Source organism: Protopterus annectens, chromosome 5.part0, assembly GCF_019279795.1.
Source record: "Protopterus annectens isolate FY-2018-M chromosome 5.part0, PAN1.0, whole genome shotgun sequence".
NCBI lineage: Eukaryota > Metazoa > Chordata > Ceratodontiformes > Protopteridae > Protopterus > Protopterus annectens.
Genome location: NC_056735.1, coordinates 1,450,972,832 through 1,450,985,576, shown reverse-complemented (window position 1 = coordinate 1,450,985,576; position 12,745 = coordinate 1,450,972,832). Strand labels below are relative to the sequence as shown.

Sequence of the window (12,745 nt, the reverse complement as noted above, 5' to 3'; positions counted from 1 at the left end):
GCACAAAACCGACAGCGAGGCACGTTGTGATCAGGGCCTAGGCAAGGAATACAGTATAAATGGAAATCCTTATGAGGTATTTGCTTCCCACAAGTAATACAATTATTAACTTTTTCTGACATCGGTAAAAAGCAAGAAAAAAGTTTTCCCAACAGGGTACTTAGCTTTATTGAAGACTTCGGTTCTTAAACTCAAACGTGAATATTTCAGTAGTCGGCTGACCAGCACTTTCAAAATGCTTCTGCTTCGGGCACCACACGGCAAGAAAGACTAAAGAAAATGGCGTCTGCTGCATGTTTTATACCCCTGACGACCTGACGTCATGGAAGAGAAGACAGCAACCGACGCAGGACCCAAGACTTTGGAATTCAGGCCGACTGAGGGCAACCTGCCAGCAGATTACCCCAAATGTAATGACTGCAACAGTGAAACATGAAGAACATCACCCCCTGCTTATATTTGTAGATGAGTAATATGTTTCTGTATGTATTTCTGCTGCAGTACAGTTAGTGTTGGTGTCTTGTATGTTTTTCAGTATTTTGAGCTTTCGAGATTTTGAGTTCAGGATTTTGAGATTCAGGATTTTGAGCTTTCAAGATTTTGAAGTGAACCTATATATATATATATATATATATATATATATATATATATATATATACACACACACAAATATATATAGCAATTTCACCTGTCATTGTGCATTACTTTAATCTTTTATTCTATAATACAACTTTCAGTGTTACTATACAAATTCACTATTATACTGTATTAATGATGGTTATAATGTTATATATTTATATGTTGTATTAAAGCCTTTTCTTATATTCTAATATGCCCTTAAAGGCCTGCATGGTGGCTGAAAAAGGCCTTCTGTCCAGTCCAGTTCCCAGTTATGGAACTGAAATACACACGCACGCACACACACACACACACACACACACACACACACACACACACACACACACACACACACACACACACACGTATATTCATATACATTGACTTCTCCTATAATTGACACAGTAAGCATTGACATCTTTACCTTGAAACCATGAATGTCGACAAGAAAGATGAAGCAGAACCCGACAAAGATGCTCTGTATGCCAGATATCCTTCTAAGTTCAACCATTTCTCAGATTTGTCCACCTCTGCTGACACTCTCGCTCCCACCTCAGCAAGCTAGCTGCTGGCACAGTTAAAACTTCTAAAATGCTACCTGCAGTGCCCTGTTCTTCTACCTGTCTGCCACATTCGTAATCCTGCATGTTAATAGCTCATCAGTCTTCTCAGACAGGTCAATATACACTACATTGTCTGCGACTTGTGACCATCAATCATCTTTGGTGACCACCTTGGTTACATCCTCTCCAGTGTTACTACCTTTATGCCTTAAATCCAGTTTTAAGGTAACCTGGCCTCACTTGTCTCCATTTTCAAAATAGTTAATCCTCTCGATGACTTAATATCCAATCACCAAAGCCGCCTTTCTCTGTCCTCTTAATTTTGACACTTGCCTTTATTTCCTGCCCATGTTGCTATACCCCTCATCTGTAACCATTCCTCTTTGTTTACATCCAAACCCATCTTCAGTGTGTACACTGGCTGGCTTTTTCTCTGTGCCACACATTATCTTCCTTCCCACTCCTTCAGTACTCATCCTAAAATTCCTGTTCTCTGTTTTGTTCCTGACAATTTATATTCCTCAGTATGCCTGAGTAAACTTCCCTACTCACTTTTCTCCTGCCTTTCCTGAAGTATCAGCATGACCATCTCTGCCTTAGTTTTTCACTTGGGTTTGTTTTGGTACATAACTATCCATCTTGGTTTCCTTCTCCTTCTATCTATTGGCTGCCTGTTCTACTTTCTCTTTGCACGCCCCACTTTCCTGTATTCTTCCGCCTTTCTTTCCATACCTCTTACCACCATGTGATGTCTATGGGGCCCTTGTTGCTTCACTTTCTAGTCGTCATTGGGTTGTCAGACTCTTCACTTTCTCCAGCTCCTGCACTCCACTCTGAAGTTCCACCACTCTCAGGGATAGATGCTCTTGTAATACAAAGCATTAGCTGTATGTTTACACAGCTAAATGCACTACTTATGGCATGGAAGCAGTTAGCTTGGTAAATACCTAGATGGACAATGCAGTGTACTGATACCAGCACCATCTACTGCACTTATATTTAACGGGTTGGATGGTTGTTCATGAAGTGATGTTCCAAGCTGTCTGTGGAATGTGTGTGTGCTATACAGCTACAAATACTCCCATGCTCATTTACTGCAATCAGCAGTAAGACAGGGTCACTGATCACAATTAATGTATGCATTTGAGAAAGGAGCAAAGTGAAGCTTGACAGGTGAATTGTGACATCCGTGTCAAGAACATATACAAGAGCAGGATCCAAAAGAAAACAGTTGGATGGTGCTGGTGTTTAAAACCACAAAATCACCACTGGAAAACACTAACAGCAGTCACTGGAGATAGTTTCACATGTTTAATGCTAAAGGCTTTCATCTCATACAATTCAGAAACACTTCATCAGAATAGTCTTTAAATACAAGTCAGAAAACATCAAGTGACCTAATAAACAAATTAAAAACACTGTACTTTAATCTGTTAACATTCCCAATTTCTAAAAATGTTTGTTATAAACACGTTTGTACATTTTATTGTTCATATCTTATCTATATTTAATAATCCTTAACGTCTGGACCTTTAACTTCAACGCAAGTTTAATACAGTGTGCACCATTTGGAGCCATATCTGCGTAAGATTTAGGTGCCATTTCCATTGCTCTTTTTCTCTATCAAACTCTCAGAATCATATTCACTGTCTAACACACACCAAAAATATGTTTTTTTTAATGATGACAAGTCTTAAGAGTGTTTGCATAATGCATTATTCATTTGGTTTCTTTTTTATGACAGAAATATGCCTATAAACTATCTATGCTAATTTGTACATTGTTTTCCCCACATAAATGCATAGGACCATCCCTGATGTACCTAAAGTAGAAACAAACAACAACAAAAAAGAACATACTTGTTAGTTCCTTTCTATTACTCATGACATTCATGTTTGTCTTTTGTAATGTTTTTCTCTAGTGTGCCCTTCATAGTTCTAGATCTTTTTTGTACAAACCTAGGATTTGCTCTTACCACTTTTAAACATCATCATCATCTCTTTGGGAAAATCTTCTGGTTTGTCTTAATAACTAGTTGTATTCCTGGTTCATTCATGCTATATTCTAACACTAAGGTGCATTTTATGTATATCCATCTCTTGCCCCAAAGCTTCACCCTTCATCATGTTTGTCTGCCCTTGAAGTACTGGACCAAACTAATAAAATAGAAAGCAGCACCAAAGGGTACAAGTAATGAAATAAACACCAAAGCCCTTTGGCTCACGGCTGGACCAAAAGAGAAATCAACTCACTAAAAAGATTACTAAACACAACAAGAACATTTTAAGTGCTTTCATTCTTTTACTGCAGAGAACAGAGAACTTTTCAAAGTAAAAGAACAAAAGCTCATAACATATCCTTGTTACATCTAGTGTGCTTTTCAGCGGGTTGAGTTCTCTTTTTGGTCCAGTCGTGAGTCAAAGGTTTTTGGTGTTTATTGGACTAAACCTCTCTTTTACTTGCAACTTTACCTCTTTAGTAACACTCCACACTATCAGTAGTATATCCTGTCTCAAAAAAAAAAAAATGCTTCTTAGGGTCCATTTCTCTTTTCAAAAAAAATTTCTGACACTAATTTAAAAGTTTAAATGGCTCGCCCCTTTATAATATTTTCTTTCAAGAATTTCAGATTTACACTTCATGTATATATGTATGTGCTTACAAATGTTTCCTTTCTACATATTCTGGACTCTAATATCTGCTGCTCAGTTTTCACATTTAATTCTCCATAAAAAACAGAAAAAACTGTTCTTGTGCCCTTGAAGAATATTTTGTTTTTTTAACACCAAAAATGTGTTGTAACAAAAAAAAAAAAAAATCAAAACTTTTTTTATGTGCCTGACCTAATAATGACTATATCATAAATAAAGCACTCATAATATAGCAGCCTGCCTCAGTAACAGGAACCAAGAATGTATTTTCTTTTCCAGCAAAAACTGGTGCAACAGTGTCACCCATAGGCCTTCTGTTTTTACGCTAATAACAGTTAATGTCAAAAAAAGCAAAGAAATTTGCTCAAAATAATCTCTAACGGGCTACACACTATATCAATTAGCTAAAGGGACTATTTATTGATGACTTATTATTTTGGTCAAGTGCATAAAACTAAATGGATTTTTTTTAACACTGTAACCCTGTCACACATTTTTGGGTGTTGCAGCAAAGTATTCTAGACACAAGTACAGTTTCTTGATGTATAATTAAATGTGAGCACTGAAAAAGGAAAGTAAGAATCAATAATACGTAGAAAGTAGTAAACACCTATTTATACACAGGTAATTCATATCCAAAACTCCTGAAATGCAATTTTATATAGAAAAAGTATTCCTGTTGGACAATTCTTGTTAGGTGTTTGCTCTAACAGAACATTGTTACATGACATTAATAAGCAGAAGACAGATCTCTGCTTTAATGAGTATATGTTTGGGGTAGGATTAAGGATAAGGTTAGCACATTTTAATAACCTCTTGTTCTGCCTTAACCCATGCTAATCCTAATCTGAACTGTATATCTGCCTATAACCCTAACCCTTCACTTTACCTTAGAAAAACCTTTTCTGTAACACTACCACTACACAAGACATTCAATACATACAACACATACAACAGCATACATGCACAACGATAAATCTATCCCCTTACTTAGCTCTTACTCTAATTCTAACCCACAAACACTCTCACACACACTCCCATCCTCTAATGTTGGAACGTTTAGTGTATCTGAAAGTTTCAGCATTAATATCCCAAACTTGCACACACTTTGCCCACATGCACTCAGCCTTCCTTCTTTCAACACCTGCAGCACTTGATAATGAGTATGCTAGATGAATTTTCCAGTGAATTCAGTCTGTTAACGAACAGATAATTCAACAGAGTGAAGTGAGCCTGCTTTAACTTATCTTCACTTGCTTCATATTCATACATAATGATGTGCTTGCTGCTATGTGCAGCCATGCATAAATGCTGCAGGATCAGATGTACATATCCAACAAGAATCTGCAGCAGACATGAACATGGGCATGCCTGTCAGCCAGAAGTATGGCATTTCAACAGCATTATTACAAGAACAACTTTACGACAGAGGGCTGTGAATTGTAAGTCATCTTTTTCCCATCCTGTACAACATTTCAAAGATGATTTTTACCATCCCACTCCATTAATAAGTAGACAACTAAAAGCAGTCATGTATGATTCAGAATGTAGCAACTTGCTACACTTATGTATTTGATAACACTGAAGCCATGTCTGTATGCTAGCTGGAGATGGGCAAAGAGCCAGCCACCTCAGGTTCAAGGTGTTGGGGGCTTGAATGGCAGATCTGTTTTGTTTGTTTTGTTTTTTGGCTGATCTTCATGTCGTTATGTTGGGAGTACACATAGGACCTGGTTCCCCTCCTTAGAGAAGAAAGGATAAGCACTAGATTAGAGAATGGACCTTTATCAGACATTGGACCTTTTTTTTTGTTTGTTTTTGAGGAGCACAAAGCTGGGTAGCAGTACTGGGCACTAGATAAGCCAGTTATGGCCCTCCCTACAGGACACATGTCAAATGCAATTAATTGAAATTAGACTGAAATTCAAAGAAGAAATGACCCCACTCTAGAGGGGCATTGACTCAAAGATAAGACATGTCAACATTTATACTTGCCCACATTCAAGACTTAAAGCATTAACAACAGAGAATTAGCTTACTGCTGGGCTTATGTTGTTTCTCCATGTTTTTCAAGAAGCTGAATCAATTATTTACCTATGGTTATGTGATTATGACAGTAGATCCATAACTGGCCTATATATTGTCCAGTGCTGGCCCCTGAAATACTGACCCACTCCTTTGCTCTTCTTTGGCAAGAGCTTACTGGTGCATCATCTTCTCCAGTAGCCAATCCATTTCCCCATTAAAAAAAAGGACTTTGGTTTACTATAGAAAGCTGATTGGTGCATTGGACTCTGCAGCAGACCTCAGATCTTTGACTGGAGGGTGAAAAAAAGGACCCCAACAAATTGTAGAAAGATGATTTAACATTCTGACACTTCCTCATAATCACTGCACACATCTCTGAGGATAGAAAACATGTAGTTCAGAGATGCTCTCTAAAACTGACTTATAATTATGAAGTAGTTTTCCATTTCTAAAGAACTCCTGCCTCATAACTTTAAAAGGTGATAACCTTACCAGAATCTAAAATCATTCATATTTATGGAAACATCTGGAGCACAGACCAACTTCTGACTCACAGGTGACTGTGTAGAATGTGTTTCAGTAAATGCTTTAATGTTTCATTTTTCACACTTTTACTCTGCGTTGCTTTTTATAAACACTTCAATTTTTATACCTTCTGATCATGAGCAGTCTTGAATATGGTTCTGTGGTTTGATTCCCAGAGGGTAGATACAGTAAAAACTAAACTTTCGTTCCCTATTATATGCAATGCTTTAACCTTAATTTTATTATAAAACTAAATAATGTGGTACATCTTCAGAGCACATTATTTGCAGAAAACATACAAGAAAAGGGGTAGCAAAAGTTATGGTTTGCATCAACAAACTCTTTAAACGCTGGCAGGTTTATGCTTAGAACTATTTGGCTTTGCTTCCAGACACTCAGAGTTTGCCAACATGACCAGATGTTGTAATGGAAAGCAGAAATCTCTGCACACTGGCTTCATTTAGCATACTGCACATTGCAGGTGAAATGACTGCACAGTTTACAGACTTACCTTGCTTTTCTGTGTTGCCTCTGCATAAAGTATGTCGGAGAATTGGGCTGCTACACGGAGTAGTGCTTAACCTCCCTCTTAAAGGAATAGTAGCAGATGCAGGCCAAAGGAGTTCAGAGCTTTTTTCCGTCTGAGTGCTGCTGTCTTTACTTCCGGTTTTAGAATGAGCTGTAATGATTGGTGTAGATGGACCAGCTGTTGATAAAGATATCAGTGGCAGTTGTGGAGGTGGTATGTTTTCAGCATTGTCTTTGCTTGTGAACAATCCTGGAAAAAACAATAATGGTTATCTTTTTTCCTACAACATTAACACAGGCAAAATGAAAACTGGCAATATGAGAAAGAACATACATTGTATAGTATGAAATAAGGTATGAACTCAGCAGAAATCAAGAAAGATGGCTAAAGCCTGTGTTTAGTATATACTGCCCCATCGACTTGTTATTCTTAACATTTTCTCATTACGTATCATCTCCTAAGATACCAATTATAAATGGTGCCTGTAAAAAACATAAATCTTTAATTAAACCACCCATGCGACCTACAGTATCAGCAAGAGGGTGGGTTACTGAATCAGTCTCTAAATATTTAGAAAATCAATTAAAAATCGTGTTACAAATATCAACAATGATAATTAGAGATAAAGCTGACTTCTTGCAACAACTGTATATATGGTTGAATTAACACAATATTACTATCTGTTATTTTGTTACCTTTGATGTAGATTCATTGTTTACTTTAATTCTGAATGAAATAGGTATCAAAAGTATAAGAAAACATTTATCATATAATACTGACGAATAATGTCTTTTTATTTCATAATAGTTATTATAAACAAAGAAAAGGCATGACTATGGGCACTCCAGTAGCCAATACTAATGACAATATTGTTATGAATGCATGGGAGTATGAGTTTGAATTATCAGAACAATACAACACAATATATATATGGTCATCGTATATTGTTTTACAAAAGGTTTGTGGATGACTTGTTTCTAATATGGGAAGGCTCATTAACCACCTTAGATGAGTTCATTACATATATACATACTACAACTAATATTTTGTCATTTAGAAAAAAATCAAACATTTTTCTCAAATAGATTTTTTGGATATAAGAATAATCCAAAGCACAACAGGGCAAACAGAAACACTTCTTTATAAAAAGATGTAAAAAGAAACCCCTATTTGCATGTACTAGTATGCACCCCTCTTTCATGTTTAACACTATAGTGAAGAATCAAATGATGTATATAGCGAAATCAAATACAGTAGATATTAACATGAATTTGCAAATGGAATATATGGTTAATGATTTTACTAAAAGAGGATATGATAAGTGAAAAACTGAGAGAATGAAACAATATGTAATAAATAAATGTGACCTTGAAGCAAACCTATCTTTTCAGAAAATGGACATTTTCCAAAAACAAAGGGTGCCACTAAAAGAAATTGTAGATACACACTGACATATGGTGAAAATATTTCACAGGTCAAATATATAATTTAAAAATATTGGCCCATAGTAAAACAATTAGATGTGATAAGAACTGAACAGTTACTTTTTGGATACAGAAAATCTGATACACTAAAGAATAAATTGTGTTGTAAAGAACAAATATGAACAGGTAAAAATTTTGAAAGTAATCAGCAAGAGACTTATATGTGCAATAAATGTATATATTGTAAATACATTTATTTAGAAAAAACTATAATACATCCTGTTAGTAAAACAAACTTTGTACTACATGCATATGATACATCTAATACTAAGAATGCTGTTTATATGGCAAAATGCCAAGAATGTGAATCTTTTATATAGGAAAGACAAATCAAAAATTAAAAGAACGTATAGAAAAACATTTATCAGATATAAAAAGATGTACAGAAAAATGCACTATATAAACATACTATGGATACTAATATTACACATTATTTTAGATTTTTAATATTATAAGTAATATATGAATACGAAGGAGGAAGGGATATAAAGAAGTTAACTGAGAAACAAGAAAATACATGGATTGTAAGAATTAGGTCACAACAGTATCTCCGGGCTTAAATGAAATGTTTACTACTAAGCCTATACTAAAGGAATTGCATAACCAAGTTTAATAGGTAGTTGTTTAATTTTAATTAATTTTAATTGAATTTAAGATGTTAGTTAATTGTTTTATTATGTGATTCTATAGTATTTAAATGATGGATATATGTAAATGAAGTTATTTGCCTGATGAAGCTTTTAAGCAAAAGTGTTTAACTTGTGGTCTTTTATATTAAAACTGAGATTTTAATATTTTATCTGTTGTTCTTGGTTCTGGACCCCCCCCCCTTTTGCACTTGACATATGATTCTTGGATAATACTGGACTTATCACGTTTGTCTTCTTTTCTGATATGTTTTCTTATTTTTGGCTAGATGGTATTTCCTTTTAAAAATATGCAGTTTATGGCCTGAGAGAATAATAACTCAAGCTAAATAACCTAGTTTCCCAAAGACTTTGCATTTGGTTTCCACAGCACGTTGTCCTTCTGGTAAAGATTTCTATGTGGTTAAATAGAGAAATCATAATTGTACTTACACTGTGCCTCCTTCACAAGACCTACCCTGTCTCCCATTTTGAAACCAGTTCCCTACAATGAGTAACAAATGACAGCTATTCACTTTACAAAGCTCACCTCCTGCAACTATCAACATGCCTCTTCACTTAATTATCCAGTTTAATCTATGGCCGGAAGTCCACACCTATGCTATTCCTGTGTATCTTCAGTCATAAGCTCTATCACTGCATACCACAGTGAATATGAAACCTACATCTTTGCAATAAAAAAATCTCCCTTTAAAAAGTATAAAACTCATTGCATCCCAGTAGCTGAACTCTCTGCCAAAGTCATGTGGGTACTTAAAGATTCTCAGCTTTAACATTCCACATATTCTGCTGTACCTTTTTACACAGGTACTCAGTCCCTACTCATGTTATCACCTTGTTCAACATTTGAATCACTCCTGCCTCAGTTCATGACCGAGCCTCCTTCAAGCTTTACTCATTTATTATTTAATTTCTTTATTAATTATTGATACATAATTTATAATTTATTTATTTTTAATTTAATTAATTTATTATTATGAGTTTACTCATTTATTATTTAATTTATTAATTATTAATTATTGATATATAATTTATAATTTATTTATTTTTAATTTAATTTATTTATTATTATGAGTTTACTCATTTATTATTTAATTTATTTATTAATTATTAATTATTGATATATAATTTATAATTTATTTATTTTTAATTTAATTTATTATGACTTTACTCATTTATTTAATTTATTAATTAATTAATTATTGACATATAACTTATAATTTATTTTTCATTTAATTTATTATTATGAGTTTACTCATTTATTATTTTATTTATTTATTAATTATTGATATATAACTTATAATTTATTTATTTTTCATTTAATTTATTATTATGAGTTTACTCATTTATTATTTAATTTATTAATTATTAATTATTGATATATAATTTATAATTTATTTATTTTTAATTTAATTTATTTATTATTATGAGTTTACTCATTTATTATTTGCCCAAGTTGCATAATGAAGCTTATTTCCAATGGAAAAAAGTGCAAGAAGAAAAAAAGTCAGGCCAAGCCTATTAAATGTAACAACAGTAGTCAGTCTCAAACTAGATGAAGCATTTTAATGTATTAAAATTAAAATCTTGCAAAGGAAGTATCCATGTTCTGAGCTACTGTACTCCATCAAAACTGACAAACTATTAAAAATCATTCCTCAAGAACCACAACATTGTCTCTGTCATAGGTTCATAGGTTCATACTAGGCTATCTGCCCTGGGGCATTTATAAGCCTAGCCCGATTGTGTTTGGCTTCCTTGATTTGAGTATACTGTGCCCTTTTTAAAGTTTAGTTTACTGTGCCTCTGTCTAATAGTGACACGGAAGTAATCCCCGGGACAAACCTACGATCCCCCATCCACTCATCAAGATTCTTCTTGAAGAGAGTTAGTGAGGTGCTCTGCCTAACATGAATTGGAATTCTATTCCAGGGGCCTCTGGGTTATGAATCTGTCCCTCCAGCATGTTCTATTTATTTCTGTGCTGAGGTTCAAGTCCCTTGAGCGCATGGCTCTAAGGGATTTAGATTTACTGAGGTGGAGCATGTCCATTAATTCTGGGTTGGACATAGCTTTATATGTCAGGCGGTATGCAACTGAGTAGAGCTGGCGTTTTTTTAACCGAGCAGTATATGGCATCTGTTTGAGTCCCTTGATCCTCCTGGTGAGGTACTTTTGGGGTCTTTCTAATTGCTGCAGGTGTCGGGTAAGGTACATTCCAAAGGGGCATTGTATTCTATGATGGGCCTGATGAGGGATGAATAAAGGGGCACAATTACCTCTCTTGATCTAGATGTGAATCCTTTCATGATGAGGTGGGCTATGTAGAAGGTCTTTCTAACCACTTTGGCAATGTGGTTGTCAAAGGAGAGCTTGCTATAAACTTGGGTCCCCAGATCCCTAATTACTTTCTCTGTACTTAATGGGTTACCACCTATGTGGTAATTTGTGGGCACATTGTTTTTGCCAAAGGGTATGACTATACACTTTTTGGCATTTAGCTTTAGACCATGGCTGTGGCACCAGTTATCCGTCTCTGACCTTTTGAAGGATGTTTGTGTCAGCTGGAGAGTCAGTTTGCAGTCATCTGCGAACTTGGTGAGCCATAGTCCTCCCACGTTGGCCTGTACCTCAGAAAAGTAAATACTGAACAAGAGAGGTCCCAGGACAGAACCTTGTGGGATACCACTTGTGACCGGTTTTGAGTCTGATATGGCACCAGCAACTCTGACTCTGTGGGTTCTGTCTTTGAGTCAGTTTGTGACCCATCTTGTGACATAGGGGTTTATATTTAGGCTGGATAGCTTATCTATGATGCCAGAGTGGGGTATTGTGTCAAATGCCTTTGCGAGGTCCAGATAGGCTGTGTGGACTACCTTCCCTTCATCTATGGCCTTGGTGACGGTTTCGAAGAAGTTGACCAGGTTCAAAAGGCAGGATATGCCCTTGACAAAGCCAAATTGGGTAAGATCTAGTGTCTGTAGGTCCCCAATGTCTTTGTTTATGAGTTCCATGATGATCCTCTCCATAGCCTTGCATACTAGGCTAGTCAGGCTTATGGGGCGATAGTTTCCAGGGTCCACAGAGGCGCCACCTTTGTGGAGTGGGACCACTGTTGCTGTACACCATTCTTTGGGCACATATCCTGTAGTGAGGCTGAGATTGTACAGCAGTTTTACTTGAGGGATTAGTTCTTCTTGTAGGACGCAACCCGGGATGCCATCTGGTCCCATGGAAGCAGTGTTTTTTGCTTTGGAGAGGGCGGCCTTCACGTGAGCATCAGAGATGTTTGGGAGAATGCACTCTGCCGGGATAGATACTTGCTCTTTTGGGAGGGAGGGGGGGGAGAAGTTTGCACTGAACCTGTCTGCCAGGATATTGGCGATGTCTGTAGGTTCAGTGTATTTTTTGTCGTTTAGAATCAACTGTCATCAGTCTCCTTTTCCCATTTTTATATGGGGTTTTGGATGTCACATCAACATCAGTCAATATGACCACATCACCTAGAGTCAATGTTTACTTCACCAGGTGCTTAGCAATGACTCAGAATTTAGTACATTATGTATGATATTTTAGATTAAGCACTTTCACTGCATACAGTTTTCTCTACTCTCTCTGCACAGCTGATGTTTGACATATCTCTGTATAAAGCAATGCCACTGTACTATATAATCTGTTCATGAATCTGAGTGTAATGTTT

At 35.8% G+C, this 12,745-nt stretch overlaps 1 protein-coding gene across 2 annotated transcripts in view; it reads right to left on the bottom strand.

The window, feature by feature from the left end:
• AMOTL1 (angiomotin like 1) overlaps window positions 1–12,745 on the bottom strand; it is a 703,914-nt gene that overhangs the window by 15,508 nt on the left and 675,661 nt on the right. For both annotated transcript variants that reach the window (XM_044071263.1, XM_044071264.1), the window contains exon 12: window positions 6,897–7,163. In XM_044071263.1, coding sequence (XP_043927198.1) covers window positions 6,897–7,163 — 267 coding nt within the window. The remainder of the gene's footprint in view (window positions 1–6,896; window positions 7,164–12,745) is intronic.